Below are 13,110 nucleotides of genomic sequence, written 5' to 3'. Positions count from 1 at the left end.
GGCCCAACGAAAGTGCCGGTTTCGTGCATGCACTGCGCATGCGCGGGAAACCAGAACTTCCATTCCCTTGAAGGAAGGGGTTCACAGGTCGAACGCGTGTGCCGGAGAGGCAGCGCGTACGCCTGGAACTTCCGTTTTTTTTGCAGGGTTTCTCCAGGAGGGTAAGTCTCCAGCAGCTACGCTTATAAAAAGCAGTCACAAGGCCTGCTTTTAACAAGGTAAGTGGTGAATTAAGTAAAATTAAAACATTTTTTCCACAGGTTTATTATTTTTAAATACTTTAAAGAAAGGTAAGTTTATTTTTAGCCCTGTTAGAAACTGTAATTAATTTTTTCAAAAATTTAAATTATTGTTTAAAATAGTTATTTCATGTAATTTATAGTTATTTTAAAAATGTGATTTAAAAAAAAAAATATTTGAAGTTTTAGTTATGTTTTGGGGCTGAATTGTATTCATAGATTTGACAGGTATACAGATTCCCTGCTACCATTGGCTCTCCATGGCCCACGTGATCCCAGGGGATGCTTCGAACTAACTGCTTCCCTGGGATACGCAAGCACTGCGCGCCGGCAGTTGGAGCAGGCCCATAGCCTGGCCCACGCATGCCCATAGCACAACGGCCGGCGCGCTAGGTAAGTGCAGGTCGGAGGCTTGCACCCGCGGGAAGCCTCCAACCCGAATTTCTGGCCCTATGTTGTTGTGTAGATCTGCATTGATTCATTTATTAATTATTATTGAAATGTTTGTTTTGTGGTGGCTCTCATTTCAGCTTTGTGCCCAAGAGATGTGATGTTCTGTGATAGAGGAATGGTAAGGTGGAGAAGTGGTGAGCAACGGGGTTCTGGGGTTTCATTCAGAGGAACCGGTTACTGATGATGTGCACACGAACAGCCTGTCCAGTACAGGGATTTGCTGCCTGCCTCTTCCCTTCCTCCTCTTCCTCTACTTCCTCCTCCTCCTGAGGTGGTTGCGAAACCCGTGGTGGCAACGGCTGCACCCTCATGGTGGCCAAGTTGTGGAGGATGCAATAGATCACCACAAAATGGGACAGCCGGTCCGGCGAGTACTGGAGGGCTCCTCCCAAGCAGTCAAGGCAGCGGAACCGTTGCTTTAGCACCCCGCTGGTCTGCTCAATAAGGTTCCTCGTGGCAGCATGGCTCTCATTATATGAGTGCTGCCCACGAGTGGTGGGGTTGCGGAGGGGAGTCATCAGCTAGGTGCAGAACACATGCGCGCTCCTTCTGCTTCTCTCTGTTCAGAGAGAAGACAATGAAGTCCCTTCTCCTGGAGCACAGAGCCTCTGTGACCTCCCGGATGCAGCAATGGATGGTGAACTGGGGAATGTAGGCTGTGTCTCCTGCTGCAGACTGGAAGGATCAGCTGGTGAAAAAATTGAAGGCCACGGTGGCCTTGAGAGCCACTGGCAAAGCCATTATCTCCCTGCTCTGAGGCTGCAGGTCTGGTTGCAGGAGGTGGCAGAGTTCTGTGACCACCTACTACTAGTACGATAGCAAAATACTGCAGATGTTGGAAATCCAAAATAACAACAGAAAATGCTGGAAAAACTCAGCAAGTCAGGCAACATCCGTGGAGAGAAATTTGAGTTGACGTTTCGGGTTTGACCCTTCTTCAAAACTGGAGAGAAAAGGAACTAGATCGAAGGCAGGGCTGCGATCGGACAAAAGAATAAAAGAACCAAAAGAAGTAAAAGAGATTAGAAGCTAGACGAGATGGTAATAGGCTGTGATTAGGTGTAAAGTGTACTGGCAGGGCAAAAGATAGCTGCCAGGTGTGAGAGAGAAACAAAAGGAAAGGGGGGGGGCGGAAAGGAAAGGAGTGGAAAAATATAAGTGAAAATGAAATAGGGGCCGAGGTTATGATCTGAAATTGTTGAACTCGATATTGAGACCGGAAGGCTGCAGAGTGCCTAATCGGAAGATGAGCTGCTGTTCCTCGAGTTTACGTTGAGCTTCCGTGGAACAGTCGCCTGTCATTTCAATTCACCGCTCCATTCCCACTCGGACCTCACCATCCTTGGCCTCTTGTACTGTTCCACGGAAGCTCAACGTAAACTCGAAGAACAGCACCTCATCTTCCGATTAGGCACTCTGCAGCCTTCCGGTCTCAATATCGAGTTCAACAATTTCAGATCATAACCTCGGCCCCTATTTCATTTTCACTTATATTTTTCCACTCCTTTCCTTTCCGCCCCCCCCCCCCTTTCCTTTTGTTTCTCTCTCACACCTGGCAGCTATCTTTTGCCCTGCCAGTACACTTTACACCTAATCACAGCCTATTACCATCTCGTCTAGCTTCTAATCTCTTTTACTTCTTTTGGTTCTTTTATTCTTTTGTCCGATCGCAGCCCTGCCTTCGATCTAGTTCCTTTTCTCTCCAGTTTTGAAGAAGGGTCAAACCCGAAACGTCAACTCAAATTTCTCTCCACGGATGTTGCCTGACTTGCTGAGTTTTTCCAGCATTTTCTGTTGTTATTTCTGTGACCACCTCCTTGATGAAGCAGAGCCTCCAAATATACTGCTCGTCGTTTAAATGCAGGTAGGAGAAGTGCTCTCGGAAGACCCTAGTTGGGTAAAGATTCCTGCTGAGAGCTCTCCTGCCCCTCCTCCTCCCTCAGTGAGCATCTTGTCCTCTTCTTTGCTGCCTTTGCTCCATCTCCCTGTCATGCTCCAGCACGAGGGGTACTGCAAAAAGAGCCTGCATTACTGGGAGCAAGTGGTCTGAGTAGAAACCTTGAAATCAGAAACAAGGCGTTCTCCACTTGCAGCACCACTCCCTGTCACCTCACCAACTTTAAATAACTGTGGAACGCTCCAGAGAGTTGCACAAACTTACACAGAGCCAGTGGAAATCAAAAAGCAAGTCACCTGCAAGTTGTTGACGATCCCTTTAAATACCACTGGTGGCGGGTCTCCCATGCAGCTGAACACTCGTTCAGCTGGTTGTGTTTTGGAGAGGGCATTGAATCGAGTGGCAACGTCAATAATGGCAGGTCGTGCATCAAATCAGCATCGCACGCTGATTGATGTCACTATCTGCCTCATTACCATTTTTATTGCAAATGCAGGCAACAGCAGTGCTGCCGACCTGCCCAAAATGGCAGCCGCAGCGGGATGCGCCCGACGTAGCCAGAAGCGAGGCGGCCACTATTTTTATGCCAAAACCGGCCTTAATAGCCGGCGGTAAGTGGTGAAATTTCACGGCCAAGAATTTTAAACACGAGCACCCTGTGACAACAGTCCTCTGATTTCCCCAATGGATACATAAAGGCTATTTCCATGCTCCCAGTGGGGCGCTGTGCTTGTAAGGAGCTCTAGTTGGAGAATTGGAGCCACAGTGTAGCCATATCTCCAACCCACATTCCCTCCGAGTGCAGCTTCCATGCTGGGAGAGCAGGGTCGTGGAATTAGAGCAAGGGCTGAAAGCTGAAATTGATGTGTGAAAAAACATACCAAAGCTGGAAAATAAAGTGATTTTTCCCCACTGAAACAAAAGCACAAGTTTCATCTATTTTCCTATTTTTCCTAAAACAGTAAACAAAGAAATGACATGATGCCCGCAAACAATTTAGAATTAATTTTATGGGTTTGTGCTCCTGACATGGAGCTTTGCCTGCTCACTGCATAAATCGGGAATTCAGACACATTCTCCCCACAATTTTCAATTAATTAATTTTGATGGATGGAAAAGTCATGGGGATCACATGCCCAAATTCCCAATCTGCACTTCCGGTAGACAAGACTCCATGCCAGGAACACAACTTTTAAAATTAGTTCTCGTGTCTTACAGTACTGTAGCATAAAGAGCTGTACACTATTTATACAAAATAAATTAAAGTAATGGAAAAATTTAATGTAAATATATTTGTAATTAATCTTCATATTTAATATCTCATGTTTATGACATCATCTGAACCCTTTGAGCAGATTCTTTATGTGGGATATAAATAGAGTACACTATGGCACATCATATATATGAGGTATAAATGCTAATTGTATTGACTGGTATGGCTGCACGGAACTCATTTGTAACAGCAAGCTTTCTGAAAAAAGCCTCTCCAGCATAACTCTCAGCCCTGAGAGATGTTTGCATTCCCCGTTTAATCATTTTTTGTGGCTGTGCTGTACAGTAAAACAGTCAAATGTGCTCTCAACGCCACTCAGATTTGAAAATATACTTCTGCCTTATTGACATTGTGCTATCAGTTACTACAACCTGCAATGCAAGCACTTTGTAACATGTACTTTGTCTTCATTGACACTTTGCTGCTGAATGAAAATTAAATATATACTCACACTGTTGGAGAGCATCAAGAATATACATTACATAGCGATTACTAGAAATAATTTTAAAAATATATCTTTTCAAAATTTAGTGCACTACTTCACATTTTACAAATCATTGTCTAGCTATAGGACTATTCCTATCCAGCTGTCTATTTTTAATTGACTTACCTGGTCCCAGAGCCATCACTTCTACCGTGGAAAATGCAGGTACACTGGGAAGGACAGAAGGAAGATACTTTTGTAAAAATTGTGGCCAACAAGCAAAGGACAGCAATCAGATACATGGTTCAAAGTCAACAAAACTAGGCACAAATAAAGCTAAAGCTTTTAGTCCCTATTTCTACACATCTTCTATTTCAGTCCATGGAGGAATCAGTTTGGTAACAGAGGATTACATGAGATTAGCTGAGATTTGTAGGTCAAGTAACCTTCAGGTATCCCTGGGAAGAGCTTAGTTTTCAGTTGAGCGGACTTAGTGAGGTATTGTTTCATTACTTAACAGTAAATAACCTATGTTTGGTTCTGTTTAGTAGATACAATATTCTTATTTGTGTTTTTATTATTGGTACTTTCTCATTGTATCAGATTTAAATTTCATTCTTAAATGACAGTTAAAAAAACTAAGATGTTGATTGGCTGTCTAACAATTCATCATTTATTGTTGAAATTGGTATATTGTGAGAAAAAGCACTAGATTCTGATGGTTTATACGAAATACAAAAGATTAGTTAAGTACATTGTTACAGTGAATTCAACATTTCTACAGAAAAAAAGCAGAATGAAAATATTTCCCTGAAATAGATGAAAAATGGTTTAGCCCAAGTAGTTGGCTATTAATTATGGTGCATGACTGAGGAAGGTCCACTTTTAAATAGGTGACTAAGCTGATTAAAGTACTCGGAATCAGCCCTTTTGGCCTCCATTTCACAACAAAGCCTGCTCAAGCATACCACAGTACCTCACATACAAACTAAAGAAAGCTGAAACATAGACTCCGTTACATTTCTGATGTAAGAGGTAATAATTGTAATACACAAATAGATCAAAATGAGAGTGTAAAAATTACTTTTAAAATGATCATTTATTATTAAAGAAAATATGAGACAACTAATCTTAAATAAGCAAAAATTAAGAATCAAAAAAGGATATCATTAAGAATGACTAAAAGATCTGAAATTTCACATACTTTATGCAAATTTTTTAAGTTGCCCTTTCAGATAATGGTTACATTTTCAAATTCAAGTCTCGCTGGTGAGATGAAAATCTCCTCCCCTCTCTCTGCTGGCTGTAAAGATCTGCTGAGTTTGGTCAGACCCAGTCACTTCCTACTGGACCCATGGTGCGAAACTGCCCACAGTCTGGCACCAAATTGGCACACTCAAGCCAGAGATGGTTGGCGTGGGAAAAAGTAAAATGTACACTTGTGCAATAAGAACTGATCTTCTGACTTCTACTCTTTGGTTTCTGACCTAGATGTACATAGTATCTAATACCTGCTGATTACAAATACAACTCTGGAGTTGTGAATATAATGGCCCAGAAATTCGGGTCCCAATGCGTGAGTACGCATGGGGTACTCACCCGTAGGCACAACGAAAGTGCCGGTTTTGTGCATGCACTGCGCATGCGCGGGAAACCGGCACTTCGGTTCCCCTGAAAGAAGGGGTTGAGAGGTGGAACGCGTGCGCTGGAGAGGCAGCGCATGCACATCGAACTTATGTTTTTTTTGCAGGTTTCTCCGGGAGGGTAAGTCTCCAGCAGTTACACTTTTAAAAAGCAGACGCAAGGCCTGCTTTTAACAAGGTAAGTGGTGAATTAATTAAAATTAAAACATTTTTTCCACAGGTTTATTATTTTTAAATACTTTAAAGAAAGGTAAGTTTATTTTTAGCCCCATTAGAAACTGTAATTAATTTTTTCAAAAATTTAAATTATTGTTTAAAATAGTTATTTCATGTAATTTATAGTTATCTTAAAAATGTGATTTAAAAAAAAAATTATTTGAAGTTTTAGTGATGTTTTGGGGCTTATAGTATTTATAGGTTTGACAGCTGTTCCTGTCAAACTTATGAATGAAGCATTCCCTGCTACCATTGGCTCTCCATGGCCCACATGATCCCAGGGGATGCATCGAACTAACTGTGTCCCTGGGATACGCAAGCACTGCGCGCCGGCAGTTGGAGGAGGCCCAGGATCGGAAACCCACGGGGGCCCACAGCTCAACGGCCGACACGCTAGGTAAGTGCAGGTTGGGGGCTTGCACCCGCGGGAAGCCCCCGACCCAAATTTCTGGGCCAATATAAAATGTTCTACACTTGTCCGTATTTCATATTCCACAACTTCGCAAGTATGTAAGTTTATCACAGTCAGATGTGACATTCTGATTTGAAAAGGCTAATAAGTGAAGTAACTGAACTACCTTGGCAGTGAAATTCGGGGGTTTACCGCCAGCTGTTAAGGCCCGTTTTGATGAAAAAATGGCGGCTGACTTGATTCCGCCCGCTTCCAGTGGGTCCCGCGATGGCTTGGTAGCGTTGCCATTTCTGGTGCTCGTTCCAGATATTTAGATTAAGCAGATCGTGATGTCAATGAGTGTACATAAGAACATAAGAAATAGGAGCAGGAGTAGGCCATTCGGCCCCTCAAGCCTGCTTCACCATTCAATAAGATCATGGCTGATCTGATCTTGGCCTCAACTCCACTCTCCTGCCCACTCCCCATAATCCTTGATTCCCTAGTTTTTCAAAAATCTGTCTATCTCCGTCTTGAATATATTCAATGACTCCGCCTCCACAGCTCTCTGTGGTAGAGAATTCCAAAGATTCATGACCCTCTGAGAAACAATTCCTCCTCATCTCCATTTTAAATGGGCGACCCCTCATTCTGAAACTATGCCCCCTAGTTCTAGGTTCCCCCACGAGGGGAAACATCCTCTCTGCATCTACCCTGTCAAGCCCCCTCAGAATCTTATATGTTTCAATAAGATGTACAATGCTGATTAGACGCAAGATCTTCCATTTTGGACGTCGCCGCTCCATGGGATTGGGGGCAAGGTATTGACTTGGATAGAGAACTGGTTGGCAGACAGAAAGCAAAGAGTTGGAATAAACGGCTCTTTTTCCGAGTGGCAGGCAGTGACTAGTGGGGTACCGTAGGGATCGGTCCTTGGACCCCAGCTATTCACAATATATATTAATGATCTGGATGAGGGAACTAGATGTAATATCTCCAAGTTTGCAGATGACACAAAGCTGGGTGGGTGTGTGTGCTGTGAGGAGGATGCCGAGAAACTCCAGTATGATTTGGACAGGTTGGGTGATTGGGCAGAAGCATGGCAGATGCAATATAATGTGGATAAATGCGAGGTTATCCACTTTGGTGTCAAAACAGGAAGGCAGATTATTATCTAAATGGCAATAGATTGGGAGAAGGGGAAGTGCAACGAGACCTGGGCATCCTTGTGCACCAGTCGCTGAAAGTAAGCATGCAGGTGCAGCAGGTGGTTAAGAAGGCAAATGGTATGTTGGCCTTCGTAGCGAGAGGGTTTGAGTACAGGAACAAGGATGTTTTGCTGCAGTTGTACAGGGCCTTGGTGAGACCACATCTTGAGTATTGTGTGCAGTTTTGGTCGCCTTATCTGAGGAGGGATGTTCTTGCCATGGAAGGAGTGCAGCGAAGATTCACCAGGCTGATGCCTGGGATGGCAGGGATGACGTATGAGGAGAGATTGTGTCGATTGGGCTTGTACTCGCTGGAGTTTAGAAGAATGAGAGGGGATCTCATTGAAACTTATAACATTCTAACAGGACTAGACAGACTAAATGCTGGAAGGATGTTCCCAATGGTCGGGGAGTCCAGAACCAGGGCTCACAGTCTAAGGATAAGGGGTAAGCCATTTAGGACAGAGATGAGGAGGAATTTCTTCACCCAGAGAGTGGTGAACCTGTGGAATTCTCTGCCAAAGAAGTAGAGGCTAATTCATTAAATATATTCAAGAAGGAGTTGGATATATTTCTTAAGGCTAAAGGGATTAAGGGATATGGAGAGAAGGCAGGGATAGGGTACTGAATTTGGATGATCAGCCATGATCTCATTGAATGGCGGAGCAGGCTCGAGGGGCCGAATGGCCTACTCCTGCTCCTATCTTCTATGTTTCTATATTTAACTCCCTCTCCTAATCACAACCAGCTGACCAAGTGTTCAGTAGCAGGAAGGACCCCCCACCAGTGCTATTTAAAGGGATCATCAACAACTTGCTGGTGACTTGTTTTTTCAGTTCTACTGGCTTTGTCTAAGTTTCGGCAACTGTTCTGGAGCTTTCTAAAGTTGTTTAAAGTTGCTGAGGCCACAGCGAGTGTTGCTGCAAGTGGAGAACGTGCCGGAGCTCTGAGTAGAGCGCTTGTTTTGGGAGTCTCGTATCGGGCATGTGGACAATGTGACCCGTCCATCGGAGCTGATCGAGCGTGATCAAAGCTTCGATGCTGGGGACGTTGGTGCGCCTATCCTGCCAATGGATTTGCAGGATCTTGCGGAGGCAGCGATGGTGGTACCTCTCCAGTGCTTTGAGGTGCCTGCTGTACATGGCCCATGTCTCTGAGGCATACAGCAGGGCGGGTATCACTGCTGCTCTGTAGACCATGAGCTTAGTGCCGGGTTTGAGGCCCTGGTCTTCAAACACTCTCTTAATGTGCAGTTGTTGTGCGACCACACCCAGCGCATCATGATGGTGAATGCCCGCTATCCTGGCAGCAGTCATGATGCCTTCATCCTGCACCAGTCTGGTGTGTCAGCAATCTTCCTGTCACCATACCAAACCCAAGGGTGGCTGCTCAGCGACAAGGGCTATCTGCTTTGCACCTGGCTGATGACTCCCCTCTGCAACCCCACCCCTCGTGGCCAGCACTCATATAATGACAGCCATGCTGCCTCGAAGAACATCATTGTGCAAACCATCAGGGTGCTCAAGCAACAGTTCCACTGCCTTGACCTCTTGGGAGGAGCCCTCCAGTACTCGCCGGAGCGGGTGTCCCATTCCATGGTGGTCTGCTGCATGCTCCACAACTTGGCCATCATGAAGGTGCAGCCCTTGCCACCAGGGTTTCCGGGATGATCTCAGGAGGAGGAAGAGGAGTAGGAGGAAGAGGAAGAGGAGGAGGAAGTGTAAGAGGAAGAGAAAGAGGAAGAGGAGGAGGAGGAAGAGGAAGAGGAAGAAGGGAGGAGGCAGGCAGCAAAATCCCTGTTCCAGACTGGCTGTCCATGAGCGCCTCATCAGACTCTGATTCCAGTGAATGAAACTCCAGATCCCTATTGCTCACCACTTCCTCATCATGCCATCCCTCTGTCACAGAACATCACTGAGCTACACAATCTACTTCAGGCTAACTGGCAGATAACAGGAACAGGAACAGTTCTTCCATTAGCTGTAAAAGTTACCACAGCATTAAGCTTTTATGTTACCAGATCCATCCAAGCCACCACAATGGATATCTGTTAGATCAGCCTGCAGGCAGACCTCAAATGTAGCACAAGTGATATGGGCAACATGTTCATCATTTTCCCCATAGAAAGGATTCATCACCTGGACAGGGCACAGAACTTCACCTGATGATGGGATTCTCAACAGTATAGGGTATGTAGATCTCAAGACTCGTTACATTAACCCTACTGACTAGCATCAGCCTTGGCTCAGTGGTAGTATTCTCACCTCCACGTCAGAAGATCATGGGTTCAAGCCCCACTCCAGTGGCAGAGAGGTTTAGGGAGGGAATTCCAGAGCTTAGGGCCTAAACAGCTGAAAACACGGCCACCAATAGTGGGGTGAAGGAAATCGCCCCAGCATTGGCAGCTGTGCACAAGAGACTAGAATTGGAGGAGTGCAGACTTCTCAGAGGATTGTAGGGCAGGAAGAGGATACAAGGATAGGGCAAACAAAGCCATGGAGGGATTTGAAAACAAGGATGAGAATTTTAAATTTGAGGTGTTACTCAACCGGGAGCCAATGTAGGTCAGTGAGCATAGGGGTGAATGGAACTTGGTGCGAGTCAGGATATAGGCAGCAGAGTTTGGGATGAGCTCAAGTTTACGGAGGGTGGAAGATTAGAGGCCGGCTGGGAGAGCATTGCGATAGTCGAGTCTGGAGGTAACAAAGGCATGGAGGAGGGGTTCAGCAGCGGATGGGCTGAGGCAGGGGTGGAGACAAGCAATATTTACAAACATGGAAGTTAGCGGTCTTGGTGATGGAAGGGCGGCACGGTGGCATAGTGGTTAGCACTGTTGCCTCACAGCGCCAGGGACCCGGGTTCAAATCCGGCCTCGGGTGACTGTCTGTGTGGAGTTTGCACATTCTCCCCGTGTTTGCGTGGGTTTCCTCCGGGTGCTCCGGTTTCCTCCCACAGTCCAAAGATGTGCAGGTTAGGTTGATTGGCTATGATAAATTGACCCTTAGTGTTAGGGGGATTAAATACGTGGGGTTACGGGGATCGGGTGGGATATGTGTTGGTGCAGGCTCGATGGGCCGAAATGGCCTCTATCTGCACTGTGGGGTTTCTGTGATTCTGTGATTCTGTGAAAGGATATGCAGTCAGATATGTGGTCAGAAGCTCAGCTCATGGTCAAATAGGACACTGAGATTGTGAGCAGTCTGGTTCAGCCGCAGACAGTGCCCAGGAAGGGGGGATGGATTCGGTGGCTAGGGAACGGAGTTTGTGGCAGGGGCTGAAGACGATAGTTTCGATCTTCCCAATATTTAATTGGCAGCAGAGCGGGAGCAACTCCGAGGAAATTCCTGGCCAATATTTGAACAACTAATTGATTGTCTCCAGGCAGTTTGTCTTTGGGAGAGGCCAAGCCACTCATTTCAAATACAAACACGCTGGGAGGTTTTTGTCAGTTAAGTGCCTGATTGTTACCAATTATTTAAATTTAACAAATCTTGTTTGGGGGTGGAAGATCCAATAACCTGGACTTGAAATCAAAGAGTTTTGTCTGGAGCCTTTGAAGACAATGTATATGGAATTTCAAAGTATTATTTAAGGTAGATAACTTCTATAAGTTGATGAAAAGGGAGAAGAATTGCTATGTAAGGAGGTGTATTACAGTTAGTTTAGGACAGAGTGGCAAACAATTTATTATATTCTGCTATATGAGGAGTCAGTAAAGTTTAACAAGTACTGTAAAAGTATCTGCTAAGTTTGTTATTTATTTGCTTATTTACTGTTCAATAAATTTGTTTGACAGTTAAAGCCGAAAACAACTTCTAGTGCAGTTTAATTCTGCTACTTCTTGAAGTTGAGGAGTAATCTAAAAGAAGACTTTCTGTTCATTATCTTGGGCAACTTATCAAACTTACCGAGATATCATGGCAAATGTAAACATGATTGAGGATATAGGAAGTGCTGGCTCACCTATGAGAGCAGCCAGAAGTATCTAGAGCTAAAGACACCCAAAAGCATAACATGCAGCTTACACAGGAGGGTGACCTTCCTTTTCTTTGCTGCACCTCCCATATTAGCAGCTCCAATGCGTCTTCCTGAAAAGGGACATTTCCCCCCCACATTTTCATTTAGTTCAACTGCAGTGTCAGCAAAAAAAAAATCTGTAAATCCAGAAAGCAGCACGCCCCTTCCTGGGTGGGCAGCAGCCCCTGCTGCCTTGTCAAAAAACCCACTCCACTCTCCCATTTCTAACCTTGCTGTCAGCACCCCTTTCCCAAGTAGCAGGAGCCTATTAAGATTAGAAGGAGCGTGCCTTGCAATTTCCAGCCCTCCTCACTGCCAGTACAAATGCACCTATGCCATAGGCAGGCACAACTTTTATTTAGGGGCTTATGAGGTAGATTTTCCAGGTCCTGCACCTGAGTGCATTGGATCACCTGGGCACATCAATTGCAGGAGCAGGCATCTCGCAGTGAGTGCTGTGAGTTGGATTTTTTTGCTCAGCCTTCAGCTCCAATTAATTTTGCACCACAAATTTCTGGAAGTGCGAATTGCGAGGTCAACAGGAAATCTGGGACCTTGGTGAATGATGGGACCAATTGCCTATCTCCTTAACTATTGAAATTTAAGGAATTGAATGATTAGCAAAGCTCTGAAGTGGCAGCTTGGACATTATTTAAGCAAAGTTTATCACCAATTTGCATGCAGGAAAATGTGTAGTTCGACATTTTTTTGCCTATGGAACATAAAAGAAAAGAAAGACTTGCATTTATATAGCGCCTTTCACGACCACCGGACATCTCAAAGCGCTTTACAGCCAATGAAGTACTTTTGAAGTGGAGTCACTGTTGTAATGTGGGAAATGCGGCAGCCAATTTGCACACAGCAAGCTCCCACAAGCAGCAATGTGAAAATGACCAGATAATCTGTTTTTGTTATGTTGGCTGAGGGAGAAATATTGGCCAGGGCACCAGGGATAACTCCCCTACTCTTCTTCAAAATAGTGCCATTTTGGATCCATAAACATATGACTAAGGCAGCCTCCTGCCCAGGGTTCAAATTTAAATAGTTTTTAATTTATGTGTTACTCAGCATGGTGATTGTTGGTTACTTACAAATTAGTGGACCCACATCTCTTCTTCTCTTCTTAGGCAGTCCCTCGGAACCGAGGATGACTTGCTTCCACACTAAAAATGAGTTCGTAGGTGACTGATGAGTCCAATGCGGGACCTACAGTCTCTGTCACAGGTGGGGCAGACGGTGGTTGAAGGAGCGGGTGAGTGGGGTGCTTGGGTGCTACTTCCACTGTTTGCACTTGATTTCCGCTTGCTCCCGGCGAAGAGACTCGAGGTGTTCGGCGCCTTCCCGGATGC

General features: G+C 45.1%; 1 protein-coding gene across 2 annotated transcripts in view; it reads right to left on the bottom strand.

Moving 5' to 3' along the window:
* Positions 1–13,110, bottom strand: part of LOC147122924 (leucine-rich repeat, immunoglobulin-like domain and transmembrane domain-containing protein 3) — a 45,809-nt gene extending 32,699 nt beyond the window's left edge. Inside the window, exons 1-2 of one of the 2 annotated variants that reach the window (XM_085962212.1) lie at positions 12,853–13,110; positions 4,473–4,516 (exon numbers count right to left, since the gene is read on the bottom strand). Coding sequence is in view for 1 of the 2 variants with exons in the window: in XM_085962211.1 (XP_085818337.1) it covers positions 4,473–4,588 (116 nt within the window). In the remaining variant the exon portion in view is untranslated. Of the gene's footprint in view, positions 1–4,472; positions 5,393–12,852 lie in introns of those variants that run through there. The other variant, XM_085962211.1, reaches the window with a different exon arrangement.

The sequence above is a fragment of the Somniosus microcephalus genome, chromosome 2 (assembly GCF_052327205.1).
Source record: "Somniosus microcephalus isolate GS21.2 chromosome 2, FLI_Smic_1.0, whole genome shotgun sequence".
Classification (NCBI taxonomy): Eukaryota; Metazoa; Chordata; class Chondrichthyes; order Squaliformes; family Somniosidae; genus Somniosus; species Somniosus microcephalus.
The sequence above is the reverse complement of the archived record's forward strand: the minus strand, read 5'-3'. Positions and strand labels throughout refer to the sequence as shown.